At 35.8% G+C, this 20,208-nt stretch overlaps 3 protein-coding genes across 4 annotated transcripts in view; all 3 read right to left on the reverse strand.

Moving 5' to 3' along the window:
- fam20cl (family with sequence similarity 20 member C, like) overlaps nt 1–20,208 on the reverse strand; it is a 588,191-nt gene that overhangs the window by 22,730 nt on the left and 545,253 nt on the right. The window lies entirely within an intron of this gene.
- Nucleotides 1,057–10,735, reverse strand: dnal4b (dynein, axonemal, light chain 4b). 2 transcript variants are annotated; one of them, NM_001020502.1, is given in 4 exon segments: nt 1,057–1,838; nt 7,119–7,202; nt 9,992–10,074; nt 10,635–10,735. In NM_001020502.1, coding segments are annotated over 3 exon segments (321 nt in total). In that variant the 5' UTR covers nt 10,064–10,074; nt 10,635–10,735; the 3' UTR covers nt 1,057–1,673.
- On the reverse strand, nt 16,907–18,783 carry si:dkey-179j5.5. The gene is given in 6 exon segments (NM_001105148.1): nt 16,907–17,159; nt 17,263–17,366; nt 17,873–18,005; nt 18,146–18,193; nt 18,543–18,599; nt 18,732–18,783. Coding segments are annotated over 6 exon segments (384 nt in total). The 5' UTR covers nt 18,760–18,783; the 3' UTR covers nt 16,907–17,145.

The raw sequence follows: 20,208 nt of genomic DNA on the forward strand, positions 1-20,208 counted from the left end.
TAATTAATGACCGAATTTTCATTTCTAGGTGAACTACGCAGTGAAATTGTAACACAAATCCTTCCTGAAATGTTAAGGTTAGATTTTGGTCAAACTAAGTCAATATTTAAAAAAAAAAAGCTTTGGTACCATTTAATAAATAATTAGTTAAAGATGTTTTAAATGAATTTAAAATCCACTCAAAGTGCACACTGAAATACTCAATGCATTTATGAATTAAGGGATGGCAGATTGGTTGCTTATGATATAGATATATATTTGTAGAATGATTTTTTTTAGGGTTTTCACCTTGGATAGGACAGTAGAGTATTGACAGGAAAGCGTGGGGAGCCGAGAGAGGGGGAAGGACCGGCATAGGACCTCAAGGCTGTAATCAAACTTGGGTTGCCGTGAGCACCGGAGTGCTTGTATCAACGCGCTACCACTACACCATTGGTGCCGACCTTATGATATTTTTATTTAAATCAAATTAGAAATTCCTTTCTGATTCAATGGGGAAAAAGAGCAGCTTAAATCTTCTACTAAACTTCACAAAAAAGCTTCTAGATAAACATGAAAGAATATTTGAGTGCAGTTTTACTTTAAGTATCATATGAGAAGCCAAATGCAAAGAAAACTGTCCTTACGGCTGCAGGGATGCTTATTTAAAAGTGAAAAGGTGAGGGGAAAAAAGGTTAATGTGTGTTTATGAGTATGCAGGGCAGACTAACCTGACAGTAGGTCAATGTGTGTGTGCGTCTGCGTGTGTGTAAACATGCTCTGAGCCAGATTTCAACAGTCCCTTGTGCAATAATCTGACAATAAAGCAAACCTATGCTCTATAAATCCACTTACTTTCTTAATACATATCTATTGTGATCCATTAAATCTATTAACTTAACAGACAAACGACTTGGTTCAGACCAGCGAAATAAGGCATTTTCTTCACTGACTTCAGCAAGTATAAATATTTCATTCTAGACATTTTAAGCGCTGCTTTTGGGGAAAGCATTCGGCATATATTATTTAAATCAATTTCCTGTCATCTCAGTGGTGTAAGACAGCATGAAAAACGAGTTTCACTTCACTAATGGGGTTTTATTACACAAGAACATGACGTAATAGTCATTAATAAAAACAAACACACATTAGAGCTGTGCAAAACGTACACCTCCTATAAAATATCTGAAGTTTTAAAACTGATCAAATGTGTTCATATATAGTAATTAAAAAATATCATTTTTGTCTTATAAAAATACTCTATCCTTCAGAAAAAAATGAAAGGACATAACAATAAGAAACAGAGGGTGGACAGATAAAAGACAGGAGAAAGAGTGGCTTAAATGGACAATAAAACCTATGATGGTGTGCGGTTTTGAGAGAACTGAGATAAAATCATAGAATGCTACATTCAAAATGACGTAAATTAATGCACCCTGTTCAGTTGACAACATAATCACACGGCAATTTGTAACTATTGAAGTTAAGTTTGTGGCTGATTCTTTTGAATTTTGTAAGCTCTAGTTCATACATTTTCCCACAGACCACTTGCATAAATAAACCAATATTGCCACATTGTAAAACAGTTACATCTTTCCAGGAGATCATGTTGGTATTGAATATATAGAACCATGTCCATGTGGCATATCCACTTTAAAGTCTGGAAGCTCATGAAAAGTCTTTGAGTGCTCGAGTTAGGAACATTTCCATACACAAACCGCCAAACTTCCACCAAAGAACATGTAAAGCAGGTTCTTGACTTCATGTGTGATTTCGAACCCGAAGCCTTCGCCAATCACCACATGCCAAGAGCTCCCAAACTTCTTATCCATCGACTCCTTTATCATTTTAGCTGCGCTCTGTTGAAGAAAAAAAAAATAATACAGACAATCAGAAGGAATGTACAGTGTTTGGTAGTAATTAGCTACAATGTCATTCAATTACTTCCACTGAAAAAAGTGTTTATTTTTAGGTCCACTAGTTACAGTTACTTGTGATGTACTTGCCTAAATAAGTTCTGTATAAATCAAGTCTGATAAGCAGAGTAGTAGTATTTTTGTGGTACAAATGAAACCTAGAGAAGGATATATTTCTCAAGAGAGTTGCACATGTTTAAAAAACATTGAACTGAGTAATTGAAACTTGAAACTATGTTTTGATGCATATTACGTTAAAATGATAAAAGGGTCATGAAACCCCCCAAGCACATTTTTGGAGATTGACAATGACTAGGCCTGTCATTCATATCTATTTTTTGTTGTACGATATTATTGCACCAAAACACATTGAAATAAATGGTATTAATGTATTTTTATGACCATTTTATGCCACTCATTATATAGTTCCAGAATGACAATATAATAGCATCATAATGCAAGTACAATCTTCCAAAGCACAAATATTATATGATTCTTACGAATATTTAATTTAATTATAGTTATTTTAACAATGTAAAAATTGGGCATTGAAATTAGAATGTGAAATGCATATCCTAAATAAATAATAATAAATGTTAGCAAAAAAGTACAACTTAAAAAACAACAGAGATTGAAATATCTGCTATCAGATCTATTTTCCGTTTTCAGAGACTGACATGATGTAGTATAGTAATTTATAGTAAATACTATAGTGTTTTTTAGCCATACTGACACCAATAGAGATAGAAAGGTTACACAATCAGCTACAATGTTGCTAGAATAGTTTTTATGTATGGGTGATATATTCAGGGTATATGCAGGAATCCAAAAGGTAATTGTAATACCTTTAAAAAAAGACCTTCTTAGAATATTTTAAGACTTCATTGTCTTTTCAAGTTATTATCAGTATCAAACATTTAACTTATTAAACAGTTGTTGATAAACAGTTGTAGTTAAATAAATCAATGAAGCACAACCATCCAACAAAACTCAGATAAGCCCAGAAGAAACAAAGCTTAAAAGAGTAAATTACGTGGTTGTTTTTAAAGACTGTTTAAACCTGTCTTTCTTCAACCAGGAGTACGCAAACTTAAGTAACACTTTATTATGATGGTCCACTTGAGTATTACTAGACTGTCTGCTTAGCATCTGTTGATACTGCTCCTTCAACAGACATTCAACTGACTATAAGAAACTTTGCAAGTACATGTCAACTTACACTAACCCCAACCCCAACCTAACAGTCTACTTATAATCTAAGGGCCTACTCACACTATGCTCTCTGAACCGTGCCCAGGCCCGTTTCCCAGATCATTTGGGAAGTGTGAGTGCATTGAATCAGGCTCAGGCACGGTTCACTTGGCCGGCTCTGGCCCGGTTGGAAGAGCTGGGCCTGAGCGTGGTTCACTTGGGCTTTGGCGCAGTTAGCTGTGTGAAAGCAAAACGCGCCTATGCCCGAAACTGAAAGCAAGACGTGACTTTTAAGGGGCTGTTCCATATGGATTAATTATTCATTCCTACTGTTTAATAAATGCAAACTGTCGTAGATTATTGCAGGAGTTTTCAAACTTTTTCAGCTGAGGGCCCATTTGTGTAGGGCGAATTCTTTTGGGGACCCCCAAAAATAAAAATGACGCCACCCCCTCAAATTAACAACTGTACTTAATTTTTTTTAAAAATTGTATTATTCAATACATTTATATTATTATATATTATTCAATAAATTTATATTATTCATTATCTGGATTAATTTTTGTAAGATGTTAGTTGAGCTGACATGGTTTCAGTGCTTCAATCTATTGATCAAATCTTGATGCGCAGTACTCATTGTGGTCTGCTCTCACTGGATTATTCCATTAAGCCATATTTTGTGTACAAGTCGTCACTTTACACAGTTTTTATGCCATTTTTATGCTTTTTTCAGCCTATGCACAGCTAGACTCTTCTGTACTTACCCTTACAGCTGAGAGTCTAAATGTATCAAAAGATTTAAAGCTTTAAAGTTTTTAAGAGTTTTGTCAGTCATCAGCCTGTTAACAGTTAACTGTACTGTTGTAACTAGCAATACTACAATAGAGGCTGTAGTGGTTCAGTGTGTTGAAGTTTTGTTTATTTTTATTCCTTTTTTTTTTTGTGCACATCATAATTTACTCAGGTCGGCAATCCTGACTTACACTGATAAAAAATAATTTCCTAAATGCAATCTAGAATTGGGTATTCAAGTTCAAAGAGCCACAAGTTTTACTTTGCATAATTTTAGAAGCTTTGCTGACTTTAAAATGTTCATACCAGTTTGTTCTATTAATAATAATACTGAACATTACATTTAAATTAATTACACAAACAAATATGGGAAAAAGTGGAACAAAAATGCATTTATATTCAGAGTATTAAAATTTGAGCAGGTATGTTGAGCTCCATTAAATACAGAGCACTAATACATTTTAATATTTAATAATTATTAGCCCTATAACATAACACAAACAGATACATTATAATTTTTATAGGCTATAGTGGTTTTACTCAGGGTGTATAAAATTTAGTTTTTTTTAATCATTATGAACCAATGTGAGTAAGAGGTCCACTGCAGAGCTCATCCAGCTGTCATTAGTGTAACAGGAGTGAAACTGAGCACTCGCTGATGTGATGACAGCTCTATTCATTGTTATTGCAGCACTTTTTGCTTTACAATTTTAATATGTTTGTTTGCCATGCAGCAAAGAAGACCGTCTGATATTTGTACAATGCAAAGTGTAAAGCCTGTCGCGCTGTGGACGAGGTGCAATGTTGTGCCGTGTCTTTAAAATGCTATTTGTTCCCTATGAGTGAAGCACGCGCAGAGAGGCGCATACTCCGCAGCACCCAGCTGATCGGTTACTTAGGAACGCAAGCCATAAACAGGGAGTGCTTTCAGGCACTGATAATGTTCTTATTGATCATGTATTTTAACTGAAATATAGTCAGTCAAACCGAGCATTCATTTAGTTGTTTAGCGTAAAAGAGGTAAGCGTAAGTGAAAGGTAAACGCCGTCAGGTGCAGCAGACAAGCGCTAAAAATCACAGTCAGGAAGCGCCTGGCCAGAAGCGCTTATTCAATAAAAGTCCCCGTCCACAGAGGCGGGCCGCTGCGCTTCTTTTCCTGTGTCACGAAAGTGTCAACTGCATTTAAATGACATAAGCATAAAGCTTAATTTTTGCAGTACTTTTGAGCTCAAATTATAATAAAAATATATTAACCTTCAGAATGATGCAGGACACAAAATTCATCCATGTGGGCTCATTGATCTAAAATTTCTTTGCGGCCCCCCTGGCGCCATCTGGCGGCCCCCCAGGGGGCCGCGGCCCCCAGTTTGAAAACCCCTGGATTATTGCACCTTCAGCAACCACTTAATTCCTGCAGCACGAGGACTTTATGGTTGTTTATGAGAGCCAAAAGTGTTCGGCGAAATATTTGACTGCATGTCACCGCATCCCAAACGACTTACACGATATAACTAAAGAAATGTCCACTGTGCTGAGCGAGAGCGCTTCTCTTCGGTTAAACTGAACAGCGCATCAATGACGTAAGCGTGCCCAGGCCGGAATGTAATGTGAGTGCGGGGGTCGGGGGAGATGGGAGGGGGGACAAGCATGCTTTGGCCAGGTTAAAGGCAACTGATCCCTAAGGGCCTACTCACACTATGCTATCCTAACCATGCCCAGGCCCGTTTACCAGATCGTTTGAGAAGTGTAGGTGCTCTGATTCGGGCTCAGGCACGGTTCACTTGGCCGGCCTTGGCCCGGTTGGAAGAGGTGTGCCAGAGCCCGGTTCACTTGGGCGCAGCACTTGTTGCACTTGTAGTGTGAGTGCAAGCGTGCCTGAGCCCGAAACTGAAGACGAGACATGACTTTTACGGGACTGTTTCATATGGACTTATTAATCATTCTTACTGTTTATTGAATGCAAACTGTCATAGATTACGGGTTGTTGTGATGTCGGCCGTCACCATAGAAAGTCTAATCTTTCTTTAATTTTTTGGACTTTTGTTTGACAGCTTTACGAGGAGCACTGTAGCTGTAGCACCAAGGTACTGTTGTATGATTTAAATTATAGTCTATATATGCACCAATAAACAAGTCAAATGAATGAATAAATAAAATAAAGATGGATTCTTAAATATCGGTTTTGATTTTACTCTAAATAATATGAATACGTTTTGACAAATGTTTCTTTGGGTCTGTGTGTGTGTGTGTGTGTGTGTGTGTGTGAGAGAGTTTTTGGTGTATCTTTAATATGGATCGCTATGCAAAATATTTTCTAAAACATCAAGCAGGAACTTGTCTACAGCTCGTTAATTATGAAGATAAAAAAAATTAAATAACAAAAATAAAATGCTAAAAATACAAAGATAAAAAGAGCAGCATTTTGCTAAATATTACTTTATATGCTTTATATCCTGCTATGCTGTGTTGTTTCATATTCGTTTTTTATTGCACTTGATGCATTCGTTATATGTTTGAATACTAAAACAAACAACAGCCATTGTTTAAATTCTAATATTTTACCATCAAAATGTAGTATATTTTATATAATTATCAACGTTTGATATAAAACCGCTGTGTAATTTGATTGACTGTTAAAAATGAAATAATTTAAGTGCAATATTTTTATTAGTGAAAGTGCCTGCTGACTTTTGACAAGGTCAATGCAAAAATATATTTCTGCCACTAATACAAATGCACGATTATTGTTGCATTATCATTGTTGTTTTTTTCTGTAATGTACGGAGATTTGAAATGTATTATTTATTTCCCCTCTAATCATTTTCAATAATCACGTTACATTTTGGTAATTTGACCTGAGGCATGCAACATATGAGCTCTAAATAAATACGGGTGCAGTGGCTTGTAGCTATATTTAGCACTCCTATGTGAGAGAGTGGCATAACAGTGTTTAGTTATGTGGTTGTTTTCGCTTTTACACATAAGAATAAAAAAAAATTGTTTCGGCTTTTATTTAAATTTGATTGAACAAAGGGAGCCGTTTACATTGTTTTACCAAAGCAACTACTGATGCGTTTTGCGTATCGTTCCGGAGCTTTGTTGCTGCAGGACGGTAGAAAGTGAAGCCCTATCTATGCTGTCAGGCCCGGTCTGGCACGGAATGAAATGGTTCAGCACGATAGTGGAAAAGCAGCTTAAATGTTTTTTTTATTTAGTTTTTTGATAGTAATGACCACTGACCTCATTATTAGTGGCAAACTTTTCACACGCTGTAACACAGAGCTCCATGGTCTCTACCCGCATCTCTTCAGGCATATCAGTATGCTGTGGAGGAAATTTGAATTAATCAAATAGGATTAATCATCAATAAAGGCCCTGATTACTTTTTTCTTAAATTTTCATTAAGCTGTAAAAAAATAAATAAATAGATGTTGAAATACTGAAGATATAATGTCAGTACATCCCTACACTGCCCACAGGAAAGAATGAGAAAGGGAGAAAAGGAAGAAATGGAGGTGTAGAAAGGCAGTGAAAGCTCAGACAGCAGCTGAAATCTCTCAGTAGTTCTTCAGCAATCCTCTGACCTTCGTCAGTGTCAATTAATATTCGCTGCGTCAGTCCAAAATCTCCATTACCAAACATTACTACATAACACAGCCAAGGAAACTCTCAAATGCTTTCAAAGAAAGAAAACCAAGCCATAGAATGGCCTAGTCAATCACCTGACTTCAGATCAATCAATCTATCAAATATAAAATACAAATTAAAGATCAGTTTTGATAGACGAGACCCACAGACCCGTCAAGATTTTTACACTCTGTTTAAGTCTGTGAAAAACTCACAACTAAGCAATGAAGGGGTCTTAAATCTCCATATGAGAAGCATCTTTAAGCTGCCTTCACCAAAAAAAGCCTTTATTAGTATTAAATATATTTCAGTAGTTCAGTACTTTCTCTTTGTGTCATTCCATTATTACAAGTAATTAAGTTTTCAGATTTTTTTTTGTGTTGTTGTATTTTAATGTTTGTATTGTTTGGGTTTTTACTAAAAATCTGGTTCAATTCCATGTCTTCAGCTTCTTTATAAATATTATTCTCAGGAAAAAAAACATGACGTGTTCAAAACTTATTTTCCCTACTGCACGTTTTCACCTCAACAATGTAATAAAAAAATAATTTAAAGTGCTGGGAATAGCAGAAAAGAAAGCATCTGGCAATTGAGAGGTGGATATGGGAATGATGAGGATATCACGTTTTTAAAATAGATTGGTTTAAAGTTATCATCATATTTTTTTTAAGTTCATCATCACATCTTTTTTGTCCAGATAGAATTACACTTACATTTTTCCCATGAAACAGCTCTTAGAGAATTACTGCAGTAATACCTTTACAATTATGTCAATGGTGTTGCAGATAAATATAGACCCATCTCCTAGTGTTGCCATTTTTGGGGTTCCAACGATTTGGTCCCAGTTTAATTCTAAGCAGCTTGATATTTTGGTCTTTACATCATTATTAGTTAGGCGACGACAACAACATCCCAATGGCTTGTGAATATCATGCATTTTCTAAAGTTGGAAAAAGTTAGATGCTCTGGGAAAACTAATTTCTTTAAAAAGTGCCAATGTTTTATAACTTACTTTTATTCTCTTAACATCTTGCATTCCATTTAAAAGACACACTCTCCTTCCTTAGTAATTTTATTTTTGTTTGTTTTAACAATTATTATCTTTTACTGTTTAATTGTAAATATTACTTTTAACATTGACAATATATCGGAACATTTGATTGTGATTGTTGAATGTCTTCATTCAGTTGGTTGTAATTTTCTGTACACTTGTATTACTCGTTTCCATTTCTTTCACCGTATTATTATTATCATTAGTATTTTTATTATTATTATTATTCTCTATTGTAAAAAAAAAGATAATATGTAACTATTTATACTGAAATAGTATTTTCGTAACAAAATATTTTGACATAAAACAGCTCTTCAGTGTTGACATCTGACCTCAACAAAGATTTCCAGCTCAAAGAGGGCAGAGCCCTAGAGCTACCTATTATGTGATTGATCACAGACCAATGACAGACCAAAGGTGTTTAAAAGCCAAAGAAAAAGCCTTACAAAGAAAAAATCTGAGCAATAATAATGTATGTAAAGTGTCAAAACTAATTGTGTGAATTTGTGTTTTAATTACATTTGCTTGTTAATATGAGCTACATATTTCTTGACTGAAATAATAAAAAAGATCACAGTTGTTTTTAGCATTTGGTTTTTACACTGCGTGTATTTACATCCCTTTGTGTCTGTTTATTTACCTGGGAATAAAACGCAGGGTATAAATTAGGTAAAATGGTCAAGTTTATACACTATTAAAAATTAAAAATTCCCCTTATCAATCACTCTATTGAACATTAAGAAATATATTTTTATGTGTCTCTCTGTGGGAAAGGTGTTGGGTTTTTGCATAGTGCCTTTAATATCTTGTTTATATTCATTTCTTTTCCTTTAGTCCCTTTATTTATCAGGGGTAGCCACAGCAGAATGAATCAGCAATTTCTCCACCATATGTTTTATGCAGCAGATGTCTTTTCAGCTGCAACCCAGTACTGGGAAACATCCATACACACACATACTCTACGGCCAATTTGATTTATTAAATTCACCTATACCGCATGTCTTTGGACTGCAGGGAAAACCGGAGGAAACCCATGCCAACACGAGGAGAACATACAAACTCCAGACAGAAATGCCAACTGTCCCAGCCAGGACTCGAAAAAGCAACCTCCTTGCTGAGAAGTGACAGTGCTAACCACTGAGCCACCATGTCACCCCATCTTGTTTATATATTATTAATATATGTTTTGTCACTAAATGTACTCTCAATTGCCCGAGAAGAAAATTCTCCATAGGGAGACAAATAAAGCTAAATATTGATTCATTCAATCATTCATTGAAACAGTTAACAGCTAAAAAAAACAGCTAAAATACTGTTTATATTATTTATTGTGACGGGGGAATTGTATTTAAACAAATAAACATTAAGTTACCCTGAATCTGGCCCTAACACCAGTCCACTTTCTACTCAAATGTATTTACGCAGCAGTTTTTACCCTTATAAGAGGAAAGTTATGTAGTCTCTTATAATCTGCCTCTTCCTTCTTGCCATCAACCGTATCTGCCATTATGTTCAGCCCTAGGTGAGAGAAATATATACAAGATTAATGTCACTTATAAAAAATAAATAACAATATGAAAAATCTAATTTAATAAATCTAAGATTCATATTTGTATTAACGTTATAGCTTCAGAATGTGGATGACAGTAATATTATGGTGCTTTGGGCACAGATACTTTTTACACCAAAATTCTTCTGTTGAACATGAAAGAAGATATTTTGTAGAAAGCTAAAAACCTGTAACGTTACAAGGTATACATTACCATGGTATGATGTTACCATACCAAATCATGGTAATTCACGTTGACATCAATTTTGGATAAAATTATAGTTTATGATGCTTGCTGGTAACGTTAGTTATACTTGCTTATGAAGTGACCATTTACGTTAGCCTAGTTAAAAACACGAACACTATAACGTTAGCAGTTATAATGAAACCTGCTAGCTTCCTAGCATCTTTGGCTAACTTGTATAGCTGGGTTATTAGTTTTCATTTCTATTAATGTTTATTTTTCGCTATATGTGTGTCTATCAATGCAAATAACCGAAAACGAGAGCATAACGAGACATTTACCTACCGTAATTAAAGAAAACAAGTTTTATGTGCTTAAAACGACGTCGCTATGGAGACATGTCCACCATGGCAACCATTCCTAGCCGACACAGCTGTGTGTGTAACTCCACCCCTTGTGATGCGTCGCGTGTTGTGATTGGATAGTGGGCGTGTATTTGTGGGAACACGTGGTACGTGGTAGTGATTTTTTTTTGTGCTCTAACCAGCACGTAGTTATATTATACAATAAAATCCCTTCACATTCCTTAACAAGAAGGATTAAATGAGAAAAGAATATAATTGAATATAATTAAATAAAAAATTATAAAAAAATAAAAAGGTTTACTGAATCTGTGTTTTATTCGATAATGTAAAGCTATAATGAGTTTTTATTATTAGATAGATAGATAGATAGATAGATAGATAGATAGATAGATAGATAGATAGATAGATAGATAGATAGATAGATAGAAAGATAGATAGATGATAGATGATAGATGGATGGATGGATGGATGGATAGATAGATAGATAGATAGATAGATAGATAGATAGATAGATAGATAGATAGATAGATGGATGGATGGATGGATGGATGGATAGATAGATAGATAGATAGATAGATAGATAGATAGATAGATAGATGATAGATGATAGATGGATGGATGGATGGATGGATAGATAGATAGATAGATAGATAGATAGATAGATAGATAGATAGATAGATAGATAGATAGATAGATGATGGATGGATGGATGGATGGATGGATGGATGGATGGATGGATAGATAGATAGATAGATAGATAGATAGATAGATAGATAGATAGATAGATAGATAGATAGATAGATAGATATATAGATAGATGATGGATGGATGGATGGATAGATAGATAGATAGATAGATAGATAGATAGATAGATAGATAGATAGATAGATAGATAGATAGATAGATAGTAGATGGATGGATGGATGGATGGATGGATGGATGGATAGATAGATAGATAGATAGATAGATAGATAGATAGATAGATAGATAGATAGATAGATAGATAGATAGATAGATAGATAGATAGATAGATAGATAGATAGATGATGGATGGATGGATGGATGGATGGATGGATGGATGGATGGATGGATGGATGGATGGATGGATAGATAGATAGATAGATAGATAGATAGATAGATAGATAGATAGATAGATAGATAGATAGATAGATAGATAGATATAATAGCTAAATATCAAAATAGCTAAATAAAAGTGGAAAATGTGTGCTTGGTAATTAGTAGAATAAACTATAAAATAAAAATACAGTATGTTAATTTAATTGAATTTTATGTCATTATATTTTTTTTTTAGTTTTAATGACTATAACAACTCTCATATGGTTTATTAATTTAGTTTAAGAATGACATGCTGTGAAGATTAATGAATGATTAATGTTTATGCATTTATTTGCTTTATTAGCAAAATAGCAAATACGAAGTAAGACGACTATTTAGATATTGTGCATAAATACATGAAAAGGCATAGAAAACAGTTCATGTTTTAAAAGCACCAACATCTTATCTTTCTGGCATATTAATAAAACAAATAACCCGGTAACACTTTACAATAAGGTTCATTAGTTAATGCATTTCCTAACATGAACTAATCATGAACAACACATGTACAGCATTTATTAATCATAATTGAACATTTACTAATGCATTATTAACATCTACAACAAGTTCAAGGTTCACTTTATATATAAGGTGAAAGGAACAAACCTTCACCCATGGCAAAATATACAAGTTGATTTGGCCTCTGCGGGGCATAACTTATTAGCTCTAGTCTGTCAACAAAGTTTTTCAGACCAAACTATGGTGGCCAAGAAAACACATGCAAACAGAAAAACACTCACAAACTGAGAAAACAACATGCATTTTATCAACACACACTAACGCAAACCATCACAACACATGCAGCTACAGAAAAGTGTTGCAAATAGTGCAGACCAGGGGCTCCGCTTGGGTTGGTCGTGGGCCCTAATAACATCTCTGGAGGCCCCCAAAATGTGTGGGCCCTTAGAATCGTCCTAACTCTATCCCCCCTTGTGGTGCCCTGGGTGCAGACCTAAACCATTTTTGAGAAGCATGCTGGGTACTTCTGGTTAACTGTCAATTCATTATAAATTTAGTGAATTTAAGATCTTTTAAGTTCAAACATGTTTAAGCACAAGCTCTTTGATTGGTCAGCTAGGTAGCACTTATGAGTGTGGGCAGGGCCGAGAGCTGCAGGAGAGTAGTGAGCCAGGGTTAGGGTTAGGGTTAGGGTTAGTGTTTAACAAGTGTCAAGTCTTGTGGAGGGGCTTCAGATGGATATTTTTGGGTCCCGCTTCAGGATTACTGGAGTCCATTCTTCGTAAGTGGATTACTCAATTAGCTGGATTTGATTACTGACGATTTGACACAGTTCAGGATCATTTCTTCTTCAAAACTCATCTGAGAGTTGTTGTCATACCAACAGTTCTGGTAGCTGAAACCTGCAGGAGCAGGCTTATTTCATATACAGTAGACAGCATTTGATTGGGAGTTTTCAAGCAAAGGTAATACTGAAAGTATGTAGCAAATGCTTATATTTTCAAACAGTAGTAACATATAGATTACAAACACTAGGGAAAATAGTAAAATAAGAACATACATTACAAATAGAAGTAAAAAAAAAAAAAACTAAAACTGTTATGCAATTTACACTTCAAAATAAAAGTACAAAAACTGTCATGGGGTGTTTCTCTTCCCAAGGGGTTCAAAGAGAACATTAATTAATATGGAGTTTTTAGATACAAAAGCTTACTATTTTAAGCCACCAGGGGCCTGTTTCAGAAAGCAGGTTAAGTGAAAACTCAGAGTAGTTTAACCCTGAAATGAGAGAAACTCTGGGTTTTCCATTTCAAAATGGCAGGTTTGTTAAACTCGAGAAAGCATGGTAAGTCAAGCCTGTTTCTAAAAGAGAGTTAACTTTAACTCAGAGTCAGTTACCGTGGTAACTTACTCTGTGAATCTAACCTGGTCCGAGCAGGTTTTATTCTCTAAACTCTGAGTTTCTGTCGGTCTCCTCCCCTTTTTTAAAGATGAAGCGGCATTTCTCGCATTAGTCTTACATTTCCACACACCTATTTTAGAGCTCATTTAGGAGATGTGCATAAAAAAGATTGATGGAAACGTCATGATTCACATAACTTTTGAAAATATGCATAATATAACAAGTGCATAACTGAGTGGGTTAAACTTTTATTTGACAAGATGCATATAAACTACGAAGTGCACTTAAATTACAGTATGTACATTAAAAAATGGTTTGTTAGAGATGATGATAAAAATGTGTGTGAAAAAACAAACCAGCAGACTGAGCACACTGCAGAACATCTTAAATGGTGTTTTAGTCAATCTAAAATGCCTTTACTGTTTCATTATTAGTGTATATTATTAATTACCTCCGAGCGTCTGGAGCGTGTCAAGATCTTCGCGTCTGGCTTCAAACGCCCCCACGTGTTCATTGTGTCAATCAGGGGCGGACTGGCCATCTGGCAATTCTGGCAAATGCCAGAAGGGCCGGACCAATTTTTAAATGTGGGCCGGTCAGTTTTTTTTTATATGTATTGTTTTTAAGTGCAGACAGCTTTTATCCCTGGCTAGATGTGATATTATGATGATGATAATAAAAATAATAATAATAAATGTTAAGCATTTGGCCCAATCGGCAACTGCCGCCTGGTTTCAAGATGGGCCGACCCAATCCAAGGTTACCCGGACATAATCAAAACCTGGCTAGAATGTTACAGTATAGTATAGTATGGTGAATGTGTGTGTCCTTGGGTGGGGTGTTGTCGGTGGGGTAATGTGGGCTGGTGTGGCAACAGTGCCAGGGCTGAATTTTTATCCCAGTCCGCCCCTGGTGTCAATTGTCTTCTGAGGCTCAGGTACATTAATTAAATAAAAAATCATTGATGCAGCTTCTTCTGCCGCAGTAAATTCTGTTTTTACTGTTGATATTTGGCGCAAGTTAATCAGGAAGTGACGATTGTGTTCTCTTCGACTCTTTGGATAAAAACGCTGCTTTATTTTTAGGCATTATTCCAGTTTTGCACAAATTTATGTAATAGCCTATATTTTGATGAAAACACAGCTATTGCCTACATTTTTGTCACACACGTACAGAACAAAGTCACGTACGAGGCTTGTCCTTTTTTTTCAAAAATAATTAGCTTAACCTTTGACATGCACTGTTACTAGATTAATGGGATTATTATTCTGTCTAAAAATTATTTTATTACTGCTTACCTTCTTAATGTTATATCAACCTCTATCACTTGATCAATAAAAAGGCAGACACAGAACAAGTGCGCTGTTAAATCTATTAAAACTGATAAAAGTGTATAAAAGTTTAGAAAAAAGTATAAACGTCACACATTACATTACTTATTTTATTATACTTAAAATGTTTAAATACTTAAAATTAAAAATTACGCATTAACTTGAGCAGCTGTTTTCCCATGCTAACTGTCTCTGTTTCACTGATGGTTGCTTCTTTTTAAATATATACACTCATATTTGCTATAACTTTGCATGAGAACATCAAGTTCAGCTTGAAAAAGAAATGCTGATCTCTTTTTTTTAAGATGTTGCCGTAGTCACTCGTAATGTCTGCACTCCATTGATAATGCCTTTTTATAGTCATGGTGTGCGCACTTAACTCTGAGTTGGTCTACTCAAAGTTGATTGAACCAACTCAGATCAGCTGTTCTGAAACCGAAAACTCAGAGTTTTTAATCTCTCGGTAAATCAACTCAGAGTTCAAGTTTAAACTCCAAGTTGTTTGAACCTCCTTACTGAAACAGGCCCCAGTTTTAGTACAATTTGTATATGATAATGGACATAGCCAATTGTCACAATTACCAGCGATCGTATTCCATAAGATCGCTGGATTGCACTAACAATAACTCATAGACTACATTTCTGGACTACATATTCATACATGCACTCCGGTCACACTCACACATGCTTCCTCATCTAGACTGATTACTCGCACGACCTGAGGATTGTCAGAGACTGATTGCACACACTATTTAAGCCACACACTCACCCATTCAGTTTGCCGAGTCTTGTTTACTGTCAGTAGCACTAAAACGCGTTTCCCAGTCTTGTTATCCTGTGTACCGCCCTTAGCCTTGTTAGCATCTTTGTCTGCCGCCCGCCTTTTGACCTCTCGCCTGTTACTGATTACGATTCTGGACTGCCTACACATACCCGTTTGTACCTGTATTGACCATTGCTTGCCTAACGACGAATAAACTTGCATTGTGGATCTTACCTCAGTTATATGTGTCACTCCCCGTTGTTACACCAATATTCTGATTTTTTAAGGAATACTAATTTATGCATGCCCACATTTTGAAAGCTAATATGACAGTGATTTAATGCTTTGCAAAAGTTGCAGATGCCTTTACCAATATCAAAATGCTTATTTTATGCTAAATTCATTTAAACAGTCAGTCAGGCCTAGGCTACTTTAATAAAGAAAATTCATAAATAAATAGCTAAATACTCTTGATTGATGAGAGTGTAAAACCTGCAGCCGACAACAAAGTTATTGCATATCTTATTTAATAAACCATTTACTATGATTTGTATGTAATGTTGCTCACATGAATAATTGAATATTAATTATATGATGTCATTACGTTACTGTGCTGTCAGCCAATCGTTGCATTGCTGATTATAATTTCGAGAATCCATAGATCTGTCATTCACAACATACCCAGTGATCTCAGATTTATCCAGACATTTTAATCTGATTCGCAAACTTGTTTGAAGAACCAAATTAGCCAGAAATCAGTTCTCAAGATTAAAAGATCCAGGATCTGTCAAATCATCTTAGATCATTTAAGCAAGGTACAAAGAATGGACCCCTGGTTTCAAAATATTCTAAAGTATATTTTGCTTTGGCCCTGTGGACCTCGCTAATTGCTTGCATCAGGAAAGTGTAAATAGAAGTGCTCGGTGGACTTAAGGAAAATTAAAAGTCCCTGTGGAGCACATTCAAAGGCATGTAATAACCTTCTCTTTTTTATGTTTTCCAACACAATTCTACATGTTCTGCATAGTTATGCACATTTCTGCAATGGTCTGTATAGGTGCTACTATTGCCTTTATCAAATTGAACCATGTTGGGCATATGGTATCATATGAATTATGCCTTTATGTGCTTTATTTGAAGTAACACAAGGTTTAAAATGCCACAAAAAAGAAAAAAAAAAAACATCATTCATTTTTATTGAGAAACTTCCACCTGAGCATAATAGGAATATTAACTGTATGAAAAGAAACCTGCACAGTAAGGCAGAAATCAGAACAGCAAATCTGCTTGTATCCCATGTCACTACATGACTTTTGTTACACAACCATGCTTAGTCTTTAGAAGAGAAACCTTAAAAGTGTATTTTGTATTTATGCAGCCCATGTGGAAGCATAGAAATGGAGAATCTAAATACACAAGATCAGCTCCTATGATCTGCAAGAGAGGAGAAACAATTAAAAACAAATTTAGTGTTAAGGTTAATAATTCAACTGAAAAAGCCACTGATGCAGCTTAATTTCCCTGCACAATAACTTACGCTCGCAGCAGTATTTGACTCTCAGATATTTGTATGTGTGCACACACGGGTTAGAGAATACACTGTTGGTGGCATGTATGGCACAGTGCACATGCCCATTACACCTACAGCATGAAAATGACAAATTTTAAATTAACCATATTAATTATGCAGATCACACATCAACTAAGTTTGAGTCTAAAACCAACATTTGATTTATATTAAAAAAATAAATAAATAAAAAAATTCCCCATTATCAAAGAAGGGTATAAACTGAGGTATAGAAGCCAGCTCCAAATGGGCAGGTCAACCCCAAGTGGGTGGCTTGTGGTGCAACTCGGCTATACAAACCTCCTGTAGATTCCATTGATTTGAGTAAATTACATAGGATTCAACCTATTGTGTTTTATTAATGTCCCACCAATCCTAAACACAATCTCACAGTAACCTGTTTAGTTTCAATAACACTTACCACAACCCTAAACCAACACCTTACAGGAAATATTGTTTTATTAACATTTACCACAACCCTTAACCCAACCTACTGGCATCTCCTCTAGTATTTGAAAACCATCAATATAAAAATAAGCCCAAGTATTAGAATTATAAAGCAAATTGCTGTAATCTATACCTTTCTGACACAATGTGCAGTGCGTGAGGAGAATAGCAGTTGGTGTTCTGGAGCTGGTCTTGAGGTTGATCATAGCAGATTGCTTTAGTTTTACGCCCATAGAGTGCATCAATTATCGTGATCTTATGATGTTCTATATGTAGAACAAGAGTACAGAAGTTAATAAAGAGACTGCGTGTGACATGATGAACGATTTTAGATTTACTATGCAACATGAATAAAACAGCAGTATTATGTAGTCAAGAGCTTTAGTAGATTGACGCTTCATCTTACTTGGACAGGTCAGATACAGGAGAAACCCCTCGCATGCAGTTACGACGTCTGAGAAAAGAAAGACCAGCTTTAGGGCATTAATCATCACTTAAACTGGTCCGCGATTGAGATAAGGGCTCTGAATAAGTTTGGTACAGAAACACATTCACTCATCTACTCTTTAACGCACAGAGTTGTTCAGGGTCCTGACAGTGCATGAGTGCACTTTGCCCGTTCATATCAATAGATTCACAAGGTATCAGACTATTTGTAAACACTCATCTCAATATTACTATCCACATTTAGATTTTAGCAAATACGGAGCAAAAGACCAATTAAGTGTCAAGCATTCCTACGTTGCAATCAATAAATAAATAAGTAAATAAATAAATAAATGGTCTGAAGTCATCAAATGTACCAGTTGGTCCATCACAATCATCTGCAGATATCAGCAGACTGCAGTTCATAAGCATTACTGAAAATACAGATAAGAACTGATTAAGACACCTGTGCATTGCTAATCAGATGCACACAATTTAATCTTTTCACCACAGTTCATCACATGTTCACCAATGATATGCTTTCTAAAACCCTAAAAGAGACTTACAGGTAAGAACTAAACTGAGAGAGCCCATGATTCTGCTGTCGTCCTCAGCACTGCATATAGACTTTACTGATTCATATTTATAGGCCGCTGGTCTGAGTGGTAATGAGCGACACCTGTGCTCCACACCTGCAGTCCCACAGAGGACGACAGAACATCAATAATAATGTACGGATTTGTAAACTAAACTTTAATTTATTATGAACTAATGATGAGTTAAGGCATGTGTTAATCAAGAACTTTAACTAAAACATTAAGCTGCAGTCACACTGGGCTTTTCCTCCCATAGACTTCCATTCATACGCACGCAAATGTGTCAGACCAGAAACGCAGGGTCATGGGTTAAGTTTCGCAGGTTGCTGCAGTGCAAAGTTCAAGCTTGGTGAACTCTGACCTGCTAAAACGCATCACTAGACTGCGTGAGACCAACCAAGGATCAAAACATGACATCTCTGGACAGAAATTTAAAACATGGAGAAATCGCTCGCTTTTTTAATGTCTAATAATTTTGTTTATTCCCGCCCCTTTTCACAGCGCCGTACGACAGAATTTCGCACACACAAACTCTAGTGTGACCGTAGCTTTAGTCTTGTTAGTTCATGTGTGAGTAATGTCTACCGGCTGAGGCCTTTCTATAATTTAATTATGCAATAAGTAGCCTATTAATAATGTGTGTTTAATTGATCTGGTATCTTTTAAAATGATTTATTTTCAGTAAATTATGAAAATTGTGCCATTTTAGCACTGCGCTGAAATAACAGAAATGTCAGTAGCTCTTTACAGACCATTTCTATGCAGAAAAATGGTATATACGTAAATATTTATTCAGCCACTTTATTAGGTACACCCCTCTAACTGCTCATTAATACAAATTTCTGATCAGCGGATCACATGGCAGCAACTCGTTGCATTTAAGCATGTACACACGGTCAAGACGATCTGCTGCAGTTCAAACCGAGCGTCAGAATGGCGAAGAAAGATGATTTAAGTGACTTTGAACATGGCGTCTCTGAATGCACAACACGTTCAACCTTGAGGCAGATGGGCTACAGCAGCAGAAGACCACACCAGGTGCCACTCAGATCAGGTAAAAACAGGACACTAAGGCTACAATTTGCACAAACTTGCCAACTGAAACATTGGACAACTGAAAAATGGAAAAGCGTTGCCTGGTCCGATGAGTCTCGATTTCTGCTGTGACATTTGGATAGTAGGGTCAGAATTTGGTGTCAACAATATGAAAGCATGGATCAATTCTGCCTTGTATCAAAGTTTCAGGCTGCTGCTGGTGGTGCAATGGTGTGGGGGATATTTTCTTGGCACTCTTTGGGCTAATTAGTACCCATTGAGCATTGTGTCAATGCCTCAGCCTACCTGAGTAATGTTGCTGACCATGTTCCTCCCTTTATGACCACAGTGTACCCATCTCAGGCCTGTAGCTAGCCGTATGAAAAGGGTGGTTCTTTTTTCTCAAAAAGTG

This window comes from Danio rerio, chromosome 22, assembly GCF_052040795.2.
Source record: "Danio rerio strain M-AB ecotype USA chromosome 22, GRCz13ab, whole genome shotgun sequence".
Classification (NCBI taxonomy): Eukaryota; Metazoa; Chordata; class Actinopteri; order Cypriniformes; family Danionidae; genus Danio; species Danio rerio.